This window comes from Lithobates pipiens, unplaced genomic scaffold, assembly GCF_037356315.1.
Source record: "Lithobates pipiens isolate NorthernLeopardFrog02 unplaced genomic scaffold, aLitPip1_a1.2 Scaffold_8, whole genome shotgun sequence".
Lineage (NCBI taxonomy): Eukaryota > Metazoa > Chordata > Amphibia > Anura > Ranidae > Lithobates > Lithobates pipiens.
Genome location: NW_027507903.1, coordinates 515,572,817 through 515,599,490, shown reverse-complemented (window position 1 = coordinate 515,599,490; position 26,674 = coordinate 515,572,817). Strand labels below are relative to the sequence as shown.

The window sequence follows — 26,674 nt, the reverse complement described above, 5'->3', positions numbered from 1 at the left end:
AAATTATTACTATACAGGATTTATATACCTCCAATAGTTTGTGCAGGGCTTTACAACATGAGGGCAGACAGTACAGTTACAATACAATTCAATATAGGAGGAATCAAATGGCCCTGCTTGTTAAAGCTTATAATCTAGGAGGGAGTAATACCAAAGGTAATAACTGTGTGGGATGATCTGATAGAGAAAATAAATGTACAGTTATTAGGTGGAGGCAGGATAGGTTTCTCTAAAGAGAAGGGTTTTCAGGATTCGCCTAAAAGTGGATATAGTAGAAGATAGCCAGACAGATTGGGGTAGCGAGTTCTAGAGGATGGAAGAGGCTCCGGAAAAGTCCTGGAGGCGACCATGGGAGGAGGTGACAAGGGAGCTAGAGAGCAGGAGATCTTGGGAGGAATGAAGAAAATGAGTAGGTTGGTATTTCGAGACTAGGTTAGTGATGCAGCTTGGGGCCAAATTGTGGATGGCTTTGTAAGTTGTTATTAGAAATTTGAATTTAACCACTTAACAACCGCCCATTGCCGATTAACGGCTTCAGGGCGGTTAACTCTGAGAGGCCGTTAATTAACGGCCTCCCAGAATTCTGCTCTCGCGCGCCCCCTGGGGCGCGCACTCGAGAGCATCCGTGACCGGCGGGTCCACAGGACCCGGCGCTTCACGGATCACGGTAAACGGCCGCTCGTCGCGGCCGTTTACCACGTGATCGCTCCGTCAAATGACGGAGTGATCACTTGTAAACAAACCGGCGTCATATTATGACGCCGGTTCCTTCCTCCCCTCTGTACCGATCGGTACAGCGGAGGGGGAAGAGATCGGTGTCAGCAGCGATGTGGGCTGCATCTGCAGTGCCCACATCGCTGCTCACCGAATTTAACCCCTCAATTCCCTGCCAATACTCTGCAATACCAGTGCATACTCTGCAATACCAGTGCATACTCTGCAGTACCCCCCATTACTCTGCAGTACCCTGCCATTACTCTGCAGTACCCCCCAATACTCTGCAGTACCCCCCAATACTCTGCAGTACCCCGCCATTACTCTGCAGTACCCCGCCATTACTCTGCAGTACCCCGCCATTACTCTGCAGTACCCCGCCATTACTCTGCAGTACCCCGCCATTACTCTGCAGTACCCCGCCATTACTCTGCAGTACCCCGCCATTACTCTGCAGTACCCCCCAATACTCTGCAGTACCCTGCCATTACTCTGCAGTACCCGCCATTACTCTGCATTACCCCGCCATTACTCTGCAGTGCAGTACCCTGCCATTACTCTGCAGTACCGTGCCATTACTCTGCAGTACCCCCCAATACTCTGCAGTACCCTGCCATTACTCTGCAGTACCCTGCCATTACTCTGCAGTACCCTGCCATTACTCTGCAGTACCCCGCCATTACTCTGCAGTACCGTGCCATTACTCTGCAGTACCCCCCAATACTCTGGAGTACCCCCCAATACTCTGCAGTACCCTGCCATTACTCTGCAGTACCCTGCCATTACTCTGCAGTACCCCCAATACTCTGCAGTACCCTGCCATTGCTCTGCAGTACCCCCCAATACTCTGCAATACCCTGCCATAAATTGCCATACCCAGCCATACTCGGAGATACCCAGCCATACTCGGTGATACCCTGAAATACCCAGCCATAGACGCCCCCCACCCCTCACCGCCCTCCGGTGCTTCTACCAACTCGCCAGTACGATCAAAGCCAGAATCTTTTTTTTTATTTATTTATTTTTTATTTCAGGCTTCCCAGCCTAGAGGTGAGATGTGGGGTCATATTGACCCCCAGATCTCACTGTAAAGAGGACCTGTCACCCCATATTCCTATTACAAGGGATGTTTACATTCCTTGTAATAGGAATAAAAGTGATCAAAAATGTATTTTTGGGGAAAAAAATGTCAAACTAAAATAAATAAAGTAAAATGAACAATAAAAAATAAATAAAAAAATTTAAAGCGCCCCTGTCCCCATGTGTTCGCATGCAGAAGCGAACGCATGCGTAAGCCCCGCCCACATATGAAAACGGTGTTCAAACCACACATGTGAGGTATCGCCGCGAACGTTAGAGCGAGAGCAATAATTCTAGTCCTAGACCTCCTCTGCAACTCAAAACATGTAACCAGTAAAAAAAATTTAAAGCGTCGCCTATGGGGATTTTTTAAGTAGCGACGTTTGGCGCCATTCCACGGGCATGTGCAATTTTGAAGAGTGACATGTTAGGTATCTATTTACTCAGCATAACTTCATCTTTCACTTTATGCAAAAATTGGGATAACTTTACTGTTTTTTTGTATTTTTTTAAGCACAAAACTGTTTTTTCCCCCAAAAAAACACGTTTGAAAAATTGCTGCGCAAATACCGTGTGAGATAAAAATTTGCAACGACCACCATTGTATTCTCCAGGGTCTTTGCTAAAAAAAAATATATAATGTTTTGGGGTTCTCTGTAATTTTCTAGCAAATAAATTATGATTTTTACATGTAGGAGAGAAATGTCAGAATTGTCCTGGGTACTCCAGAACGCCTGATGGCGCTCCCTGCAAGTTGGGCCTCTGTATGTGGCCACGCTGTGTAAAAGTCTCACACATGTGGTATCGCCGTACTCGGGAGTAATAGCAGAATGTGTTTTGGGGTGTAATTTGTGGTATGCATATGCTGTGTGTGAGAAATAACCTGATAATATGACAATTTTGTGGGGAAAAAAAAAAGGAAAAAAAATCTTGATTTTGCAAAGAATTGTGGGAAAAAATGACAACTTCAAAAAACTCATCATGCCTCTTACTAAATACATTGGAATGTCTTCTTTCCAAAAAGGGGTCATTTGGGGGGTATTTGTACTTTTCTGGCATGTTAGGGTCTCAAGAATTGAAATAGGCCGTCAGTACTTCAGGTGTGATCAATTTTCAGATATTGGCACCATAGCTTGTGGACTCTATAACTTTCACAAAGACCAAATAATATCCACCAATTTGTACTTATTTTTACCAAAGATATGTAGTAGTATGAATTTTGGCCAAAATTTATGAAGAAAAAATTACTAATCTGCTAAATTTTATAACAGAAACGAAGAAAAATTCATTTTTTCGCAGAATTTTCGGTCTTTTTTCTTTTATAGCACAAAAAATAAAAAACTGAAAGGTGATTAAATACCACCAAAAGAAAGCTCTATTTGTGTGAAAAAAAGGACAAAAATTTCATATAGGTCCAGTGTTGCATGACTGAGTAATTGTCATTCAAAATGTGAGAGCACCAAAAGCTGAAAATTGGTCTGGTTATTAAGGGTGTTTAAGTGCCCAGTGGTCAAGTGGTTAATTAGTTGGGTGCGTGGAAGCCAGTGAAGGGATTGGAGTAGCAGACACTGAATGGTTGGATGAGCCTGGCAGCAGCATTCATGATGGACTGAAGGGGGGATAGCCTATGTAAAGGTAATTCCTTGAGGAGGGAGTTGTAGTGGTTGAGGAGAGAGATGACCAGGGAGTGAACTAGGAGCTTTGTGGTGTCATTAGTTAGGAAGGGGCAAATTCTGGAGATGTTGTGGAGGTGGCAAGATTTTGACAGTGATTGGATGTGGGGCCGAAAGGATAGTTCAGAGTCCAGGAACCTAGACCTAAAACCTTGGCATGTGAGGATGGGCTGATAGTAGTGCTATCAATCTTGACAGAGAAATCAGGTGAACAGGCATGTGGGGGAAGGAAAAATCATGAGCTCGGTTTTGGATAGAGTGAGTTTAAGGAAGTGGTGTGACAAAAAAATGAATAAAAAAAAATAAAAATGAACAGAGATGAATGTAAACAGTTTGTGGACCAGATTGTGTGCAAGCTAAGATTTTATTTTTATTTTTTTTTATTATTTAGATGAAACTTCTGTCAAGTTTAATTTCTGTCTGTGTCCCCCTACTGTCTCTTGTACCCTTTAGGAGATTTTGACTGACCCTATAACAGCCTGTGACAGCAGGACACGAATTGAGCAGAGAGGTTGTCACCAGTACTGCGGGTACAAACAGCAGTAGTAAACTGACAGAGGTTATAATCTTTCATCATTTTACAAACAAATCCTATTCTTGTGTCCCTTTACAGAGACTTTTCCCATCACTTCCTGTTTTGGTTGGGCTTTAAAGAGAAAGTTTGTGTGAAGATGAATATAAAATGCCAAGTGGGGAGGTACAGCTGTGGTAAACCTGGTGACCCCTTAGGCTGGGTTCACACTGCTGCGGGGGGAGATCCGGATGTGATTCGCACCGCAAATCACATCCGATCTCCGTAGCGATGAGATACGTATGGCTGAATTCGCATCGCTCCCGCAGCAAACTCGCACAGGACCCTTTTTTTGGTCCGCAACAGAATCGGATCGCATGGGGGTTCAATCCATGCGATCCGATTCCTGTGTGAGACGGCAGATCGCACTGCGATATGTGGACGGATCTGGGGGTGTCATTAACATATCATTGACACTCCCAGCCGTCCGCATAGGGCAGTGTGAACTGCCGGCGGGAGTAATGCGATGCGGGAAAACGCCGCGGATTCGCGGCGTTCCCGCATCGCAGCGGTGTGAACCCGGCCTTAAGGCTGGGTTCACACTGCTGCGGGGGGAGATCCGGATGTGATTCGCACCGCAAATCACATCCGATCTCCGTAGCGATGCGAGTACAGCCATACAGATAGTATGGCTGAATTCGCATCGCTCCCGCAGCAAACTCGCACGGGACCCTTTTTTTGGTCCGCAACAGAATCGGATCGCATGGGGGTTCAATCCATGCGATCCGATTCCTGTGCGAGTCGGCAGATCGCACTGCGATATGTGGACTGGTCTGGGGATGTCATTAACATATCATTGACACTCCCAGCCGTCCGCATAGGGCAGTGTGAACTGCCGGCGAGAGTAATGCGATGCGGGAAAACGCCGTGGATTTGCGGCGTTCCCGCATCGCAGCGGTGTGAACCCGGCCTAAGGGTGCATCAGTTCAGGAAAGCCAAGTAAGGGTAAAGTGTTTTGAAGGGTTTTAAATGTATACACTGGTAAATAGAGAGGGAATGGGAGCAGCATTAGTATTGACAGTGGCTTGTGAAATCTGGAAGTTGGTAGGAACATGGACATGCATTGGTTAGTGGTGTGAATGTGATCGTATATTTCCATGTGGGATGAAAAGTGCAAGTACATCAGTGTGAAGATGCAGAAGTTTTCTTAAGGATGTGGAGGACATTGCAGGAGTGTCAATTCTAAGGGTAATTCACAAATTAACCAGTGGTGGTGTCTATGCAATGGCCAGGGGTATGTAAGGAGTTTGTTTTATGATGTAGGGGTGAGGGTTTGATATGGTGGAAAAAAGCCTCAAGGAGGGTATTTGGGTGTTATCAGTTCTAGCAATTAGATGTATGCTGATGTCTTATTGTATCTGGGGAAGTAGAGGTTGCTCAAGTTGTTGCCATCAGCAGAGATGAGCTTGGGTGTCCTCTGAAATTACTTCTTCCGGAAAATCAAAGTTGCACTTTTTTTTTTGTTTTGTTTTTTAGTCACGTCCGCTACAGGCTGAATCTCTCAGAACCCACAGCAAAGTAAACAATGGGGTGTAAGTAAAAATTAATAAAACATTTTAAAGAAGTAAACAATAGGGTGAAATGCTGATGACGCTGCCGCCCTTTATATGGACACATGTATTTATTTAGTTAATTCCGCACATTCCATGACCGTGCCCGCGGGACCGCGGACTCAACCGCCGTGGGGATACCCTGTCACGGAGCTCAAGAATGGGGAGATGCCGAACAGCATCACCCCGTTCTGCCTAATGACAGGACACTGATCATCTGCTCCCTGTCATCGGGAGCAGCGATCAGTGTCCACGTCACACAAGCCCATCCCCCAGTAAGTCAGAAACACTCCCCTAGGACACACTTAACCCCCCCGCCCCCTAGTGGTTAACCCCTTCACTACCAGTGACATTTTTACAGTAATCAATGCAATTTTAAAGCATCGATCGCTGTATTAATGCCAATGGTCCCAAAAATGTGTCAAAATTGTCCGATGTGTCCGCCATAATGTCGCAGTCACGATAAAAATCGCTGAACGCCGCCATTACTAGTAAAAAAAAAATGTATTTATAAAAATGCCATAAAACTATCCCCTATTTTCGTATCGGCCTAAACTGAGTAGAAAAATAGTTTTTTATATATATTTTTGGGGGATATTTATTATAGCAAAAAGTAAAAAATAATGCGTTATTTTCAAAATTATCGCAATTTTTTGTTTATATCGCAAAAAATAAAAACCGCAGGGGTGATCAAATACTACCAAAAGAAAGCTCTATTTGTGGGGAAAAAAAAGATGCCAATTTTGTTTGGGAGCCACGTTCCGTGCAATTGTCAGTTAAAGCGACGCAGAGCCGAATCCCAAAAAATGCTCTGGTCAGGAAGGGGATAAATCCTTCCGGGGCTGAATGATAAAGACAGAATATCAACCAAAAATCAATATAAAAAAATGATATAAAAAATTTATAAATTGAGTTGCAGTTCAGTGAGTAATAGAACTATGTGAACCCAAGCAAAACATGACTTAGTACTTAGTGGAGAAACGCTTGTTGTACAGAGGTAAGATGTTTCTTGTAGTTAGTGACCAGGTTTGCACACATCTCAGGAGGGGTTTTGGTCTGCTCTTTTTTTTACACATCTTCTCTAAATCTTCAAGGTTTCTTGGCTGTAGTTTGGCAACTCAGTTTTAGCTCCCTCCAAAAACATTCTTTAGGATTAAGGTCTGGAGACTGGCTAAGCAACTCCATGACTCTCTTTTGTTGCATTGGCAGTATGTTTTGAGTCATTGTCATGCTGAAAGACCCATCCATGACCTATTTTCATTGTTCTGGCTGAGGGAAGAAGGTTCTCATCCAAGATTTTACAATATATGGCCCCGTCCATTGGCCCCTCAAGTCCATCTGTACCTTTAGCAGAGAAACAGCCCCAAAGCATAATGTTTCCACCTCCCTGCTTGACTGTAGGGATGGTGTTCTTAGGGTCATAGTCAGCATTTGTCTTCCTCCAAACAAGGAGTCCCTCACCTCAAAGAGGCACATGTACAGTCATGCCAATGAACATCTAAATAAATAATTGCTGTGGTCAGATGAGACCAAAATTTAGCTCTTTGGCATTAACTTGACTCGCTGTGTTTGGAGGAAGAAAAATGTTGACTATGTCCCCAAGAACACCATCGCTACAGTCAAGCATGGAAGAGGAAACATGATGCTTTGGGGCTGTTTCCCTGCTAAATGTACATGCAGACTTTACATCATTGCGGGGCCAATGGAAGAGACCATGTACTATAAAATCTTGGATGAGAACCTTCGTCCCTCTGCAAGAACACTGAAGATGGGTCTTCCAGCAAGACAATGACCGAAAACATACTGCCAAGGCAATAAAGGAGTGGTTCAAGAAGAAGCATATTAAGGTCATAGAGTGGCCTAGTCCGTCTCTAGGCCTTAATCCTATAGAAAATTTATGGAGGGAGCTAAAACTTCGAGTTGTCAAGAGAAAGCCAAGAAACCTTAAGGATTTACAGAAGATCTGTAAAGAAGAGTGGACCAAACTCCCTCCTGAGATGTGTGAAACCTGGTCACCAACTACAAGAAACGTCCTACCTCATAAGGGTTTCTCCACCAAGTACCAAGTCATATTTTGCTTGGGAAAATACTTTAACTCACTGAACTGCAACTTAATTTATAGGATTTGTTTTATGTTTTATTTTCTGGATTTTTGGTTGATATTCTGTCTCTATCATTTAAAATGCACCTATGATAAAAATTATAGACCCTTCATTTCTTTGTGAGTGGGCAAACTTACAAAATCTGCAGGGGATCAAATTATTATTTTGCCCGCTGTATATCTACATAAGGGCACTGGCATCACCAACATCCCATTCCTTTTTTCACTTGTGCTACAGAGCGGTGAATGACATGCAGCTGTCTGGACTAAAAAACAGCTGTCTCTAACACAAAACCACAAAAAAAATAAAAAATCTGTCTGTAATAATATAAATAAACAGACCATAGGTGGTGCTAAACACATAAAACTCTACCCATGCACAATATGCAGTGAAAAAATATATACAAGTGTGAAAGACACTGCTAGAGTGTCAGTGCATATAAACATACATTAACCATTAGCCTGGGACCTTAAACCCCCCTCCTGCCCAGACCAATTTTCAGTGCTCTCATGTTTTTAATGATGATTACTCAGTCATGTAATACTGTATCCAAATTCATTTTTTGTGCTTTTTTTTTTTCATACAAATAGAGCTTTCTTTTGGTGGTATTTGATCACCTCTGGGTTTTTATGTTTTTGCACTATAAATGAAAAAAAGACCAAAAATGTTGAAAAAAAAACAAAAACATTTTTCTTCGTTTCTGTGATAATTTGTTCTTCTTAAATTTTAGACACCATTCATATTGCTACATATCTTTTGTAAAAATAATCCAAATTAGTGGATTTGGTCTTTGTGAAAGTTGGAGAGTCTAAAAGCTGTGGTTCAAATCATAAAAAATGGATCACACCTGATGTACTGGTGGCCTATCTCATTTCTTGTGACCCAAACAAGCCAGGAAAGTACAAGTACCCCCCAAATGACCCCTTTTTTGAAAGTAGACATTCCAGGGTATTTAGTAAGATGCATGGTGAGGTTTTTGATGCTGTAATTTTTTCCCACAATTCTTTGCAAAATGAAGATTTTTTTTTTTTTTTTTTGTAATAGGTTATTTCTCTCACATGGCATGTGTATACCACAAATGATGCCCCAAAATGCATTCTGTTACTCTTCCTGAGTATGGCGATACCACATGTGTGGGACTTTTTCACAGCCTAGACACATGGGAGCACTATCACGTGATCTAGGAGCATAAATTACACATCTAATTTGTTGACTACCTATTACACTTTTGAAGGCCCTGGAACACCAGGACAATGACACTTGACGCTGATGTGGCACTGATGACAGCTGGCACTAATACGTGGCACTGATACGTGGCACTGATGACATGTGACACTGATAACAGATGGCACGTAACACGGACAGGCGGCACTGATAGGTACTGTGGGCACTGTGTTTTATTGTGTTCACTCACGCTGCAGCACAGAAGCTCTCCCTCCTCACACGCGGTCTCTGTGTGAGGAGGGAGAGCCGGCAATGAGAGATGATCTCATATGTTTACATTTGAGATCATCTCTAATTGGACATGCCAATCGAGTGCTAAATGGCCGCTGTGATTGGCTGAGTCTAAGGGACACGGCCAACACAGATTTTCCCTAATGTGCGCCTGCGGCAGCACGCGGGAAGCAAGTAAACAGGAGGACGTCCAGGGACGCCCTCCCGCCAATTAAGCGCCGCGCTGTAGCCGTCTTTCATAGTGCGGAGTGGTTAAAATCTGTGACCCAATAAAGTTTCTCAAATCAGTTCTAGTGTAATAAAGTTCACCACACTACAAATATTGTGTAAATAATTCCACCACTGGTGTCCACAAATCTTCTGAAGAAAGCACTCCACTTTCCTGAGCTTGTGATCACAACTCCTAATATTTAGTAAGCCTTAAAGTGTTACTCAGGACCTTGGTCTCCCACAGTACACAGAACATGGAAATGCAATCATTTTAGTCAATATAAATGGCTAAATACCTTTTCTCATTAGCAGGGTTTAGTAACACTTTAAAGGAGTTGTAAAGGCAGATTTTTTTTTATCTTAATGCATTCTATGTATTAAGATAAACCTTTAGTGTGTGTAGCAGGCCCTTCAGCCCCTAATACTTAGCCTGAGCCAGCGATGTCCACGATTCTGGGACTCTCCTTCTGATTGGCTGGAGCATAGCCACGGCGCCATTGGCTCCCGTGGCTGTCAATCAAAGTCAGGCTGGGCCAAGCCGGTGCTCCATGTCTGAATCGATACATGGAGCTCTGACTCGGCTCGGGTGCTCCATAGCAAGCTGCTGGTCTATAGGGGCACTCCTCAAGAGGGAGGGGTCAGGATCACTGAAAAGGGACCCAAGAATAAGAGGATCCAGGCTGCTCTGTGCAAAACCACTGCAACAGAGGAGTTAAGTATAACATTTTTTTTAAAGCGAGACTTAATAATCACTTTAAGCCTTGTACACGCTGCTATTTCTTTCTTTTTCATTCAACCCATTGTGTTGAACGAAAAAAAAACAGACAGCTCAGATCAAAACCGCTGTACTTACAGTCCAACGTTAGTACAGTGATGTCCCTTGCTCTGCTATTGTGTTCCCACAGAACACTGCCAGAACCCTACCTCCAGAACACAGCCATTGGCTGAGAGCGGGAGCTGGTAGCAGACCTTTTTTTTAGTCATGAGCCTTCTGACAGGCTTCTGTTGGACTGGCTGCCGTACAAAAGGGCCAAATGTCAGCTGGCATCAATAGAAACCGGCCGACACTGGCCTACATTCGGCCCATGTGTACTAGGCTTTACTCAACAGAGCATTTTGCCTCACATCAGTGATGAATGGCAAAACAAGCTTGTTAATAAGGCTAGCTCCCAATGTCCATTCAATCTCCTTTCCACATACGAAAATACTGATTTCAAAGTTCTCAAAGTGTGTCCAGTCACCGAATTTACATGACCCCCCCATTACAGGTCAGGGGGCTGAGAGGGCTTCCCTTGCGGCTATGTGCAAAATGCCCCTAAAGGTGGTAGCAGGCAGTGCTATACTCAGAGAAGCAGGGGTTGCCAGTTGTGACAGGCTGAGGTGATGAAGAGATGTCTGCTGGATGGCGGCTGATGAGCAGGGTGCGTTGCTGGGGAAGGAGTACCTAAGGAGTACCCAGTGAGACTTGTCAGAAGGGGGAGCCAGGAGCAGAGCCAGGCCAGAAGTCATACACAGAGGATCAGCTGAGAGTAAGGCAGCAAGCGGGAGTAAGCTAGGTTTCATACACAGATCAGCAGGCAGAAGCGGAGTCACTGGAACAAGCCAAGGGTCAAGGCCAGGAATGGAGAGAAGACAGGTCAAAGGCAAGCCGGGTCGGTAACAGGAAATTCAATGCTAGCATGAACAAGAACGAGGAACACACAGGAGAGCTGAAGATCATCCAGCAATTAGTGGTTGCTGCTGCAGGTTTTAAATAGGCCACTGGGTGCCAGAGTCTGTCATGCATTGCATGCGCTTTGTCGTACGTGCATGCGCACTGACGAATATATCTTCTTGACCGTTCTTGCCCATGTGCGCCTTAGTATTGGCAAATTTCGGTTTGCCAATCCACGATTCGGTTGGCCATTGGTAGATATGCCAGTTCTTCTGCAGATTGTTCTCCGACACATATACAGTGGATTGGTGCAGACAAGGTCTCAATGTGCATCCCCACGATTCAGCGAAGGAGACTCCAATGGCAGATAAGATCAAACCTTCACTAATTGTCCAAGCATCAGTAAAAGAAGAGACAATCTCCCATGGTGAAGTACGTAGATTTATTTAAAAAGCGCTTTAAAATTCCATTTGATTCAAGTAAAAATGACGAAAATTGAAAAATGGAAGCAGGAACGGCAATATGCGCACCACCTGTGTTCCACTCTAGGCGGAAATGACGTATCACGCTAGACCACACCAAACGCATTTCGTCAGCACATCTGAAATTATCAGGGGTCACATGACCGGATATGCCGCCTCTGTTTATATACTGCCACCCTTTGAAGCTATCCAATCCGATGTAATCCTCTTAAATCATAACCAAAAACAAGATACTTACATTTTTTTTATTTACCCACCCTAGTTTTAAATAGTATAATGTCCTGTTCCACCATAGATCTAAAAACTTCCAAGAAATGATTGGACAATTTCTTTGGATTGATTCCTCAAACCAATATCCTAAAATGCATTATTAGTCATTTCTGTAGTGGGTTTTTCTGCAAAATGTTTAATATTTAATTTCCTAATGAATTTCTCAGTATCAATAAAAGCCTCAAACTTGTTGAACCTTTTATCTGGGGCATACTTTAGACCTAATTCCAACACTTTCAATTTGTTAGTGGTGAAAAGTTCATCACTGAGATTGAAGATGCCCTGACCTATTGGTCTCTTTCTTTTTATTCTTCCTCCTCTCTTACCTCTGGGGTATCTCTTTGTGCTCCATGCTGCCATTGGGGTGGCTCCCACTGTTGCCACTGTGGAGTGCCCTGCTGGCTCCAGTGAGTATCCTGGTTGTAATTGGACCAAGGTTGCTTCTGATAATACCCACCCCGATAACTCAGCTGGCCTCTGTTGTGATTCCAACCACCCCCTTGGGTGGATCCCCATGTCCCCTCCTGTAAAAACCCCTACTCCATAGCTCATATTCCTTTCTGGCTCATAATACTCATAATGGTTCCTTGCTGCATTGAGGGGATGGTTAACTGGAGTGTTAGGAGTCGTCGCCCCCCCATAATAGCCTGCTTAGAAATTATATAGGTTCTCTAAATTTTTACCAAATGCAAAGTTTTCCTTTAAAAGAAAGTAAGTGCATAAAAAAATCAAAATCAAATTTTTAACAGCAGATAGTGGATTTAAAAGTAGTTCCTTCATATGTGAACCTATAGCTGATTGATCCTTATTGTCCCTCATTGGCCCAGTCACAATTCATTTGAGAGCAGTCTTTTCATCTATAATTCTATCTTGATTAAAAATATTTCTTTCTTCTTTTTGTATTAAAGTTTTGACTTTTCTTTTTTATTACGACCTCTCTACCAAAGATTGGACTTCACCTGTATTCTTTTTTTATGTGGATCAGATCAGGTAGACAATATTGTAAGTCTGACAGAATGTAGCCAGGACCGGCACTTTGAAGTAAAGAAATAAGTTACCGAAAGGCAAAGAAAGCCAGAGAAACGTGCAATTGTTATAGAATCTCCAAACATAGTGTTTCATCTTTTGTATCCTGTCAGCAAAGCCGAGCAGAGCCTCCTCATCAACGCTTGGACTCCTTGTCATCCCTGGACTGGGGCAATGATATGATAGGTCAGGCCATGAGGTTATTATTTTACTTTATGTTCTCGTCATAAAAAGAAAGTTCTTTCATCAGGAGCAATTATGCAGGAAAAAAAAAGGATTTTGTTTTTCTTCAAATGAGAAATAATAAGACGGAAGAATAGGTCTTCAGGACTCAAGAGGATCAGCAGACAGCAGAAAGGCCTAAAGAAGCTGACAGATCGTAGTCTTTGCTTATACTCCTTGTGAACATATGACCAATTGCTGTAATCGGCTGACAGTTTTGTAGTATGTCCTATTTTTACAATGACAAAAAAGGCCTTCTATTCTTCTATTTTAATCAGTTTCATGAACAACTTATAAGTAGTGTCAATTAATTAACACAGTCACTACTGAAGATATAGCAAGATCCTGTAACGCATTCAAGCTGAACTCTAAAAACAAAATCAATAATAAAAAATATTTCTCAATAGCCACAGGGGATAAAAATCCAAGTTGTGTGCAACAAATGTCTTTCTAAACCCAGGTATTACCTTGTAAAAGTAGCAGTGACATCATCACGTCTGCGCTATACCGACAGCAGGGCTGTGGGAGGGACCCAACAGACACCACCCACTACAGGCTGCCTGCTGAAAACTACAGGAGAGGGTGCAGACAAGACCAGTCACCCTGCAGAAGGTGAGAGGACAGCAGTGATAGGTCTTTATTACAGGAAGTTCCTGCACAGAGGCAAAATCTCACACTGGATTACTGTAGAGATCTGAAAGAAATACACAAAGCACACCAAGATTACAGTAAGATTGCATATGCTTCTTGTATTTAAAGTTGGATCAAAGACAAACCACTAAATACACAGTTTAGATACTTATGGGAGCTGTCTTAAGTAACAAATAATTTGTATTTCTGTTCAGTTTAAACCTTTTTTTTATTATTCATTTTAGTCCAGATATTTACATAAGTTTTTAGTTACATAGTAAGTAAGGTTGAATAAAGACACAGGTACATCCGGTTCAACATTTGTGTGTGCGAGCATCGCTACGAATTAACATATCCTTGCAGATTATGTTAATTTAGAAACACATCTAACAGTTTTTTGAGTTATCTACGCTTTCAGCTGATACCACTAACTGTAGAAGGAGGTTTCACCTCTTTTCCACTCTAAGGCCGCGTACACACGGGCGGACTGTTCACCCAACTTTGTCCGCTGAACAGTGTTTCAGCGGACAGTCCGCTCGTGTGTGGGCTTCAGCGGACAGTCTGACGAACAAAGTTTTTCGGAATTTCCGTAAGACAGTCCGCTGAAACTTGGTTTCAGCGGACAGTCCGCTCGTGTGTAGGCTTGTTCGACAAACTAAGTTTCGCGCATGCTCAGAAAGGATTTACACGGCGAAGGTTGCATTGCAGTGTATTGGACGTCGAATTTCTCGTCCCGTCGTACGTGCCGTTCACGTCATCGCGCACGCTTTCAGCGGACTGTTCGTTCATCGTGTGTGGTCAAGTCCGTTCATGCAAATTTTGAGCGGACTGTTTGTCGGATTGTTTGACGAACAAAGTTGGGCGAACAGTCCGCCCGTGTGTACGCGGCCTAAGGCCCCATTCATACCTGAGCATGGCGTTTTCAGGCAGAAAGTCGCGCGATTATGTCACAGTTTTGATGGGTTTTTTTGCTGCGATTTCGTGCAGGTCAAAGGGTCACCAATGTAAAAAGCAGAAAAACACCCAAATCTGCCTAAAAAAAAAGTTCCAGAACTTGTTTGAGCTTCAGGCGTTTTGGAGCTTCTGGCTTTAGGCTTTTTGGAGTGGAGATGTGAACCATCTCCATAGAGAATAGTTGATTTTTTTTTCCCCTCCAGCATTTCGTAGCTTCAGGCTTCAAGCTACAAAACGCTCAGGTGTGAATGGAAGCTAACAGTCCGTACAAAAACGTGTCACCTCTTCAGTACCTTTTTGTTCAGAGAGCATAAGTTTGATTTTTGTAGTGATTCTTCATAGCTGAGGTCATCCAGCCCCCGCATTACTTTTCTTGCCTTTCTCTGGACTCCCTTCAGATTAAGTATATCCTTCCTGTAGAGTGGTGACTAAAAATGAACTGCATACGCAAGATAAGGCTAAACCAGAGTTATGTACAGTTGGAGAATCCTAGTTTTATATATTGTGTAAATACTCTCTTTAATTTATGATAGCAGTACCCTTGCTAGCCTGGCATTGTATGCTATTGCTGAGTATGTGGTCTACAATGACCCCAGATCCTCTTTTTATCCTCGATCCTCCCCCAAAGAATCTCCTCCTATTACATACCTGTTTTAGCCCCCAAGTGCATCATTTTACATGTTTCAATATTAAATCTCATCTGCCATATAGTTGTTCACCCCTATATTTTATCAAGGTCTTCTTGTAAAGATCTACACTTCCCTTTCACACAGCATAGCCAGATGACCAGACTTTTCTCTGCAGTAGACACACAATACAGCTTAGTCACCTATGCCCAGCTTATGATTGGACAGTGAAGGAGCAGCAGACTGATGAACCCTCTCACCCTGACAGCATGTTCCTCATTGTTACGTGTGCATGCCAGAAACCATATTTGTCACCCTCCCCACCCTCTGGTCCCCGCTGTACTTTCCTCCGGGTTTGCCAAGCTGTCAGTACCCCTGCAGCCACTCCAGCGGTCCTCCACTCTTCTCTATCAGCGCTTCCAAGACAAAGCAGGTGGATTCTGATTGGTCAACGACTTTACTTTGAGTCACTTCGCTGAAAATAAGGTTTTGGTGCTAGTTATGTGATTAGACAATTTCACAGATTTATGGTTTTGCCCTTTTTTACCCTTATACTTGATCTTAATTATTTGTTTTCTAAGCCCTGTGTAAGCATATTGTACTGTGTGTGATGTTTTAACACCAAGAATAAGCAGACAGCAAAACCTTAAACAGGAGCCTGGAGTTTATTCAGCAGCATCCATCTTACAGAAATGACCACAGCTCCCCGCCCCCAGATCACATGACCAAAACTGTTAACTCTTTCCTAACATGCATAAGAAACTAGGAATAACAATTGAACTTAAATTATAACATAAAGCATACACATCATTACATCTTCCCTCTCAAGTATGCATTTAATATGAGACAAAATCCCTCCATATCTTTGGTTTAATAGCTCGACCATAGCGAGAGAAAGTAATCACTGGCTCATCATCCATAGGATTGGTGTCCAGTTGAGAGTCACTCCCAGCATTATCACATGCTGATACGTTTATGCTGTCCTTGGTATCCTCAGCAAACTCAATATCCGTGTTTAGGACTTCTGTGCTATCATGGGCTTGTTCTTTATCTCCATTGTCATCCGGTTCCTCTAATGATGTATCCGTAGCAGTGTCTGTACAAAGATGACACCTGTTTCGTCCCAGTTTCTGTCCACACTTGGTCTTGATTATATATGATTTTGGTGAATTGGCTTCTTTGACAATTCAAGCAGGTTCCCATGTATTCCCAGTGACTCTGTGTCGCACAGCTTGCCCAGCAAAGTGTAGACGAAGGGATTTTGTAGATTTATCAAAATACAGTTTTGCCTTTTCATGTTTATGATCCTCTGAGCTGTTACTCGATCCTGTGGAATAGACTGAGGCTGCAATTTCTGTGGTGCAATAGGCACTGTGATCCTCAATGTTCTACCCATTAGCAGCTGTGCAGGTGAGCATAAACCTTCAATAGGTGTTGCACAATAGTTTAACAGTCCTAGCTATACATCCTGCCCTGATGATTGCGCTTTCAGTATAATGGATTTGGCTATGCCAACATACTTTTCTGGAAGACTATTGGCCTGTGGGTTATAGGGGCTTGTGGGTTTTTGCCTGATTCCCCATTCACACAGGAAGCACTGGAACTCAGAACATGAGAATTGTGGCCCATTATCAGACACAAGTTCTTCACACACTCCATGTCTTGAAAGTAATGTTTTGAAAGCCCATATCACTGTTGATGCTTTTAAATTTCTCAGCTGCACTAGCTCAAAGTATTTGCTGTAGTAATCTACTACTATCAGGTAATGGTGGTCCTCAAAATGAAAAATATCTATAGCCAGTCTCTGCCATGCCCGTGAAGGAGCATTCCACGGTGTAAGAGGTTCTTTTGCATCGTATTTTTGAAATGTCTGGCATGTTTCACACTTCTTCACAATTGTCTCAATATCAAAGTCCAAATTAGGCCATTAGACCAACTCCCATACTCCGCGCTTACACAGAGTGATGCCCAGATGCCCCTGGTGGATTTCATAGGCCAGAATCCCTGTAGTTCAGGACACAGCTTTTTTCATTTTTCTCGCCAGCCAGTGCACATGACACAAGTTAGTTTTTCTAGGACCTTATCCTGTTTGATGTCTTGTCTTATCTTCTCAAGCCGTACATTCGACATTGGGATGTTTGCTAGTACTGTATGTACCTGTTCTTCCAACTCAGGTTCATCCAGTACATCATGTCCTTCTAGAAACACCCTATACAGGGTATCTGCCATTGGAATTTCCTTTCAAAGCTTATACTTTACTGTGAGATCATACTGCTGTAATTTCATAGCCATTCACTGCAGACGTGGAGGTGTAGAAGCTAGTGGTTTCTGTAGGATGTACTCCAATGGCTTGTGGTCTGTTTCCACAACTACTGTGCGACCATATATGTACTGGTAAAATTTCTCACATCCATTCCCAATAGCCAGCATCTCTTTCTCAATTTGGGCATAATTGGCTTGTGTTCTGGATAATCTACGTTATGCATGGGTTCTCAGAAGTCAAATATTGGGAAATCATGTTACCTTGTCAGCAGTTCTCTTCATTTGGCAGTTAAATGCCTTTAAATTAATTTACTGAACATTTCCTCATATTGTTTTCTTTGGCATTTTTTATTATATGTGTGACTGAAATACATTTTGGGCATTGCTTTCTAAAATGTTAGCAGTTTAATATTAAAATGTTAATGTTTCAGTCCCCTGTTCTCAGACTCAGAGTTAGTGATCCACATTACACTATGAAATTAATTAACCTGTCTAATTTTGCTTTCAGGATTTTGGAGGGGTGAAGAACACATTTTGTGGATACCAGACACTTGATAAAGAGGTAAGGCAAACCTTTTTTGTCCCATATGTAGATAAAAAAGGCAAAAAAAAATGTAAATGTCATACCATTTAGTGGCTTGCTAAAATAGTTTAAAATGCAAGTCCAAAAGGCCTATTCAATGGTCATATTAATGTTCCTTAAGCCGGGGTTAACACTAGTAGTGCGACAACAAAACGAAAGCACTCCTGCGCGTAGGCGGAACACCAGACCGGCTATGGAAAAACAAACACTGGCCTTGCTGCCCTCAAGTGTGGGGAACCCTAGAAGTCAAAAAGAGAAAAGAAAAAGAGAGGGTACACCGGCCTTGTGCTTTTCTCTTTTTAACACTAGTGCGATCTCTGACATTGTATGTGATTTGCACCCGCACCGCAGGTGCCTATCACATGCAACGTCTGAGCGAAGCGAGTTCAGCCATACAGTTGTATGGCTGAACTCGCATTGCATTCACACAGAAAAATGTGCAGGGACTTGTTATTCCCCACACTAGAACTGGATCGCATGGGTGTTCCCACCTATGCGATACGATTCTTGTGCGAGTTCAAAGTTCGCACTGCGATCTGTGAACCATTCTGGGGGTGTCATTAACAATGTATTGACACCTGCAGCAGTTTGTAGAAGGCAGTGTGAACTGCCTGCAGGAGAGCAATGCGGAAATTGGCGCTGGAATCGCACTGGTTCCCGCATCAAACTAATCTGAACCTAGGCTAATAATTAGGCTAATGCTCAAGAAGCTTGCAATTCAAATCCACTCTGCAACTAGGGGTTACTATCAATGATGATTCCAGGAAGAGATACTGATAGGCAGGTTATGCCTAAGCAACCAATCATTGAGTCTGCCTGAACAAACTTCCTGGATGGTGGCAATGCTCATTTGTTTTTGTTTGTTTATGTAACTTGGTTTTATTAACCACTTCCCGTCCGCGCTATAGCCGAAAGACGGCTGCAGCGCAGACTTAATTTTCCGGAAGGGCGTCCCTGGATGTCCTCCTGTTCTTGCACCCCCTGCAGGATCCATGCGGCACGCTCTGTGATCAGCAAGATCAGAATCAGAACAGAGAACAGATCAGAGTAAGGGGTCGATCCCAACCCTTTACCACGTCACATCATGTGACGTAAACGGAGACGGTAATTGGCTATTTTTTCTCTTCACGCTAGCGTGAGGAGAAAAAAAAAGCCGTTCACCAGTGGCTGCAAGAGAAACATTGGTTCTCATCATGGAGAGGTTTCTATGCCCACCAGCATCACAACCAGTGCCCACAGTGTCACCCATCAGTGCCCACAGTGCCACCTATCAGTGCCCACAGTGCCACTTATAAATCTCCAATCAGTGCGTCATCACCAGTGCTGCCTATCAATACCACCTACCAGTGCCCATCAGTGCCACCTACAAGTGCCCATCAGGGCCCATTAGTGCCTTATCTATGCCCATCAGTGCAGCCCATCAGTGCAGCCTCATTAGCGAATATCAATGAAGGAGAAAAATTACCTGTTTGCAAACATTTATAACAAACTATGAAACATGTTTTTTTTTTTCTGTCTTTTTTTTGTTGGTTTAGCAAAAAATAAAAAACCCAAGACAGCTTGAATTGTGTGAAAAAAATGATAAAAATGTTATTTGAGTACAGTGTAGCATGACCGCGCAATTGTCATTCAACGTGTGACAGCACTGAAAATTTGCCTGGGCAGGAGGGGGTGTTTAAGTGCCCAGTAAGCAAGAGGTTAATATAAAAGTTATACGTATATCAAAATGGCTAAATCTGTGTCTGAAGTGCATGTTCAAATCTTTAAGGCTACTTTCACACTGGGGCAGTGCTGGCGTTAGCAGTAAAGCGCCACTAGTTTTAGTGGCGCTTTACCGCTGTTATAGCGGCACTTTTCATCCGCTAGCAGGGTGCTTTTAACCACCGCTAGTGACCGAAGAAAGGGTTAAAAGCGCCCATGTTGCGGCACTGCTGAATCGCTTTGCAGGCGCTTTGGCAGCGCTGCCCATTCATTTCAATGGGCAGGGCGTTTTGGGAGCAGTGTATACACCGCTCCTGCACTGCCCCAAAGATGCTGCTTGCAGGACTTTTTTTCTCGTTCCGCAAGCGCACCACCCCAGTGTGAAAGCACTCGGGCTTTCACACTGGGGAGACATGTAAGGCACTTTTCAGGTGCTTTACAGGTGCTATTTTTAGCGCTAAAATGCCCGAAAAGTGCCCCAGTGTGAAAGGGGTCTGAAACGGTGTTCCGCTCAGGGAAAAAAAAATAAAAATTCAGCAGCAATAAAGACTGTAGATGCTGACTTTTAATATATGCACACTTACCTACCCAGGGAGCCTAGGGAGCCCACAATGTTGGCACTCCAGCCAATTTTTGGATCGACTCTCGGGTGCTGCTACTGCGATTTGTTGTAAGGGAAGCCAGCACGAAGCAAGCTGCGCTTTTTAATTGGCCCGGCAGCGGGGGAAGGAGAAGGGGGGCCAAACTTCTGAAGGACAGTGCCGTGGCACCGTCTCCCTGGAAGTAGGGAAGGGTACCTGTCAAAAACAACGGCCTCTTTTTTTTTTTTTTGTGTGTGTGTGTGAAAGGGGGAGGGTGAATGAGTATGAATGGAATAGATAAATAATAGGGTTACAGAATTAATAAAAGATCAATAAATGGAACTGAGATAATAAGGGTTATGGATTGGTAATTGATAGTTATGTAAAATAAAATGTAACCCGATAATATTGTGAAGTAGAGAATGAATCTGTAAATGTCGGATGAGAAATTTTTTTAAAAATGTTCTGTTAAATAAAGATTATAAAAAAAAAAAAACGGCCTCTGAAAAAAAATTGATAGAGACAAACTCTGACCCTTAACGGTAGTTGAGGCTAATCTCCTTTTCCCTACCGATTGGGGAAAGGAAAAGAAAATCTCCCACTCACATATTTCTGCGGGTGCCACTTCACCCCAGGCAAAAACATATTTTCAAGTCCTGTAATTGAAGTTCCTCGAAGCTGGCTTCCAGGGGTTCAACAGTGCTGAGATACAGAACTCAAGACCATTAGGTCTGGGAGTGTCCAAGAAGTGACCCCCCCCCCTCCAAGACTCGCTATGTCAGTGTACCAAGCCCTCCTGGGCTAATTCAGCTAACATTATTATCAGTGTTACCCCCTTCCGGATTCTTCGCAAAAGAAGTGGCAGAAGTCAAAACAGAGGGAAAGCGTCAAATAAGGGAGAACTGGTCCCTGCGGCGTTACCAGTGCATCTACCTCGTCCCGGACACAAGTTGTCCCAGCTTGTTGTAGAACTTGTAATCTAGTAGATTCACCTGCAGAGTTACCCCTGCCACTATTCTATACCTGGAATGTGCACTAATGATAAAGCTAGCACTTGCGCTGTCCCAGACAGAATGTGGTTCACCTTCCTGAGCCACATGACCCCTAGTGCCGCCCTGGTGGTTGATATATATGCCCCTGTAGAGGTTTTTCCGGATAGAACTTACAACTGGTTTGTACCATAATCCAGAGCAAGGCGTACTGGCCAAAAGCGCCAAGATATATATGGGCAGTATACTCTCCTGTGGAGACCAAGTCCACTGAACTGTAGCCACCCTCAAACCAAATGGAGAAACTGGCATCAGTGGTTATTATCTTCCAATACCTGGGAGGAAGAATTCAAACTTTCTAGATTCCGATCCATCAACCACCAATCTTTAGCTGTGCAACACCCTGGGAACAGAGCCCTCTGGCAATCCAACGCCTGGCTCTTCAAGTTCCAGACAGATAGAATGATCCTCTACCAAGACCTGGAGGCTGAATTTTCATGCTGTAGACTTGCAGAGCTCTTGCTGTAGACTGACCACTGCAACTTTGCTCTTGCTAGAGGCTTGCCACGCAAATTTGCTACAAATTGGAAATGTGTCAACTAGAAATTGTGCTTTAAGTGCTGTGCTAGTGTACAACTGGACTGTTCGACCTAGATACAGCTTCCTACTGCAAAATGTATCGAAGGAAAACAATTGCTACCTGAGAAAAGGTTATTGAGGTATACGGAGATTGACACTCCCTGTGTTTTTAGCAAATTCAGCACCGGAGCTTGGAGCTTTGTGAACCTCTCAAGCTGTGGCCTACCCGAAGGATGGTCACAAAAAAGAAAACAGATGACTTTCCACTGCAATTACAGAAATCTTTGATGAAGCTGGAAACAACCCGGCACATGAAGCTGTGTGTTTCCTGATGATTATGGACCCCGCAATATACCTCTTGCAGAGAGGTCATCAGTGAACAGACCAATCCTATCTGAAACAGAAGGATGCCCAGTGGATTGGGATCTTAAGATAGACCCCATGTCCCTATTCAGTTTTGAAGCTGCTACCATTGAATTGTTTTTCAATAATGATCACATAACTTTTGCTCCAAGACCCAACGCAAGGCAAAGACTGACCTGACTAAGGAAGGAGCGAACCACCTCAGAGACTTCTCTAAAATATTATGGTCTGGGATGCTCTTAAACACAGCAACCTCAGATGCCACTCTCACTTAGAAGGGAAACCTGGGCAGTCTCATGTGTTTATGCAAACATGCATCCACGCAAACACGTATATCTATGCAATATACATACACACATATCCCCACACGTCTATACAAGCACATGCTTATAAAAACCTGCATCTACACAACCCACATCCACACAAATGCGCCGTTGCGGCCAGTCTTGGGGGGGGGGGGGGGCTGCATGCTGGGCGGATGGGGGCCGCCCACTTGTTGGGCGTGTGGGCCAGGGGGCGGGTGGGTCAGGGCCCTCTGCAAACATGTGCTTATACAAACTTGTGTTTATTCAAGCAAGCAAACACGTGTCTATGCAAACATGTACCTATGCAAGTAAGCAAGCATTATAAAATATGTATACTAGTCAGGATTAGCCAAGTACATAGGCATCCAATGCAGCCTCTATGCTGCTTCAACAGCCTAAGGCCTCTTCCAACATCTATGCAAAACATCTTTATTCAAACATGCATTTAGGCAACAAGCTTGCAAGCATGTATACTATGCTGAACCTGCCCAACTGCACTTGGCCCCATACTAGTTTTTACTAGTTTAGCACGTATGCATGCCAGTGGCAGATGGTTTTTAACATTTGTGGGGGGGCGCAAACAAACTGAAAAATTAAAAAAAATACTGAAAAAAAACAATATGCAGCCACTGTGCCCATCACATACAGCCTGTGTGTGCCCATCATATGCAGCCTCTGTGTCCATCATATTTAGCCTTTGTGCTCATCATATGCAGCCTCTGTGACCCCCCCTCGCCATCTGACCGGCACACACTTACCCCATCCTGGTGGCGGGTGACGGCGGTGAGTTGTGGGACATGTAGCGGGTCAGGCGACCTGTGTGTCCTCCATGGTTCTCTGTCTTCCAGTGCGTCTCTTGTTCCTGTTAGGCGTCCAGAGTGCCTGTGCCTTCAGCCAGTCAGGTGACCGGTGTTAGGTTGGCTGAGAGGCGGTCCAGTGTTGGAAAAGCAAATATTCATTTGCTTTGCCAACACACCAGCATGCACGTTATGTACACCATAACATATGCCCCCAAGTATGAATAGGCTCTTATTGTATTGGTGCATTGCAGTTGCCTAATTTTGTTATTTTGTATTTTTTTACAGTATTGTCAGGGGACTTTGGGAATAGATCAGGTGTCTAAACAGACAGACAGATATTTTCTTCTTGAACCCAGCAATAGTAATTGTCACAATTCAGTTGTTGGTCACTGTCATTTGACAATGATCACTTGACAAAGTGTTCTATAAAAACTTATTATGATGAGATTATCCTCCCTCTACCCTTAACTGTCAAATGACAGTTGTTGCACTGTGTCAAAATGAAAAATATCCCTAGCCAGAAAATAAAATAAATACAAATTAGAAATAAAATATTATCTTCTTCTTAAGAAGCAATTTTATTTTAGGAGTCAATATAAATGTAATTTGTTTTTCTGGTACTAATGATGAAGTGGATGCATGTGATCCCATGTGATGACATTAATAGAACATTCTTCTCTTACAAGCAATCAGAATTTAATAAAGGATTAGATCATTAGCACTGACATTCCTGGTGTCACCTTGGCAAATTAGGCAAATGATCCTATGTGCATGTGTCAGTTGGGTAAACTGTGAGAAAGGAAAAAGTGGTCAGCCTTATGTGGCAACGCATGACAGCCCTCAAACAGGATATTATTACTTGTTTAGAAAAGCTTTCTCTTTGTACTATCATGTGGTGTTCATCGCCCTATTTTTGTTTTTTTCACAGCACTGTTATACATAGGTGTCAAAATGGGCCATCTAGCACAATTCATGAAGCCCACACTGAGTACTCTGATAACAAATGCCTCCAAGCATAGGGGGCTTGGTGATGCATTCACTGTGAATCACGCAATGCTTAAAGAGGAACTGAACTGAAAAAAAAGATTTTGGAATTCTGGAATTCCACTTGAAATATAGCAAAGTACTTCCTGTAAGTGAGTTTGCCTAGGCACTCCTATACCTACAGCCTCATAGCTGTATAATTGCAGTGTGCGATCTAGGACTCCTGACTGATGGTCTCTGGACATTTGGAGTGATATTTGATGTCTGACTGTCATGCTCACTGCCTCTTCCAAGATTGCCACTTCCACAAAGAGACATAGTGCACAACATGAGATATTAAATCAGTAATCGGGAAAAGATCAGCTGGTTTAAGTGATCGTAAAATCTTAAGGTTTTTCACCTTCATGCATTCTATGCATGAAAGTGAAAAACCTTGTGTGCTACAGCTCCCTCCCCTTTTTCTTACCTGAGGCCAATTTGATCCGATCCAGCGATGTGCATGAGCACTGCGGCTCCAGCCGCTGATGCTCTCCTCATTGGACACGTTGATAGTAGCAAGAGCCATTGGCTCCCGCTGCTGTCACTCAAAAGCTGTGATGCGGGGAGCGGGGCCAAGTCCTGCTGTCTGTGTCAATGGACGCAGCAGCTTTCTGTGGGGGCATCGATGTAGAGGAGGGGCCTGGAGCATCAACGGGGGAAGAAGAGGATCCCAGAAGAAGAGGATCAGGGCTGCTCTGTGCAAAAGCATTGCACAGAGCAGGTAAGTATGGACATGTTTGTTATTTTTATTAAAAACAAATCAGGGGTTTACACTTTAAAGACCACAGACAATACTAGTGTGGGCCTTTGACCTTGGCCTTCCAATTCCTCTTTGAATGTTGCTCATGGCTCTGACTTTCAGCTTTAATGCAGAAGCTGCTGTCCTTATTGTCCTTAGTGAATTCCATGAGCAGTAGGGTAGAGCTAATGTGTCTGGGTTTAGTTACGAGTGAATGTGTCTGGGTTTATACAGCGGGGAGAGGGTCTACCTTTTAATGCAACTTTCAGGGCAGCATGAGTAAAAAAACACCAATCCTTTGAATCACATGGTTGGGAAATTGCTTTAAAGGGTATGATTCTCATGGACAATGTCAGTAACACTATATTCTGGAATCACATATTTTGCATGGGTGATTGTTTTTTTTTTTATTAATTATTTATTATTATTTTTTGTGCAGCGATAATTGGCCTGCATTGAATGGTAGAGGTCAGGGCTAAACCAGATCTAAAATCTATAGGAAAGTTTTTTTCTTACAATAAAATTTGAGCTAGAACCCCGACTTCATCCAAATTGGCCAGTGATGCCCTCCACCCTCATGAGCACAAAGCAGTCACTTTATTTACTGTGCTGCTCGTACGCCCTTTTCCTCCTCCTATTTAAGGGCACAGAATAGTCACTTGCCTTTCTAGTGCTGCTCATGTGCCCTTCTTCTCCACTTCAGCTCATCTGACATATAAGCACCAACTGGTTATGAGAATCAGCAGAATGTTTTCTTTTTTTACATCATACACTTTTTTTTTTATAGCATAATTATTAATGTGGAATGTATGTTTCTTACTAAAGAACATGAGTTTTTTTATCAAGTTGTTACGGGTAAACTTCCCCTTTAGGCAATCCAAAGTTTGTGGTAGAATCACTTGCTTTTTTATTGAAAAAGAAAGAACAAAAATATTTTATCTGTTTATGCAAGTCATCGTGTTTTTAGGCAGATACTAAGCAACTTACTGCTTCGTTAACGCTCTATAAATAGTTCTCATTTTGCATCTTGTTCTGTTAAGTAAAACTGACTATTTTCATTTATCTATCAGTAATGGTATGAAGAGTTTCTAAATTAAACAAAAAAAAACAGAAGACACTGTAGAGGATGCTGTAGGACAGTTTTTATCAAGGATACTAGGCTTAACTAGTATATGCCTAACTTTTTTTTTCATCTAGGGGGATAGGGTTGCATTAAATGGGAGTATCAACATATGAGGTGGTTTATGAGCTCACTGACAGCTGAAGTCACAATAATGTTGTGATCCACCCAGATGCCTGAACAGCAGCTGGCTCAGCCCGCTGAGATGTCCCACCCCAGTGAGCACTGGCGTGGCATTGCACAGAGTGGTGACTGATGGCGAACCCAAGAACTTAGCAGTCAGCTGCATTTGTTTGCTCATTTCTAGTGTAGAGCTGGCGGGGAACAACTGATGCAGCCATCTACATGAATATGTGTGTTTTGTTTTTTTGGGTTTCTGCACGTCTCTTTTATTGTAGATCTAGACTCAA

At 43.1% G+C, this 26,674-nt stretch overlaps 1 protein-coding gene across 1 annotated transcript in view; it reads left to right on the top strand.

The window, feature by feature from the left end:
• The window catches only part of LOC143960638 (tetraspanin-15-like), a 243,344-nt gene that overhangs the window by 193,558 nt on the left and 23,112 nt on the right, over positions 1–26,674 (top strand). The window contains exon 6 of the mRNA XM_077469420.1: positions 17,990–18,043. Coding sequence (XP_077325546.1) covers positions 17,990–18,043 — 54 coding nt within the window. The remainder of the gene's footprint in view (positions 1–17,989; positions 18,044–26,674) is intronic.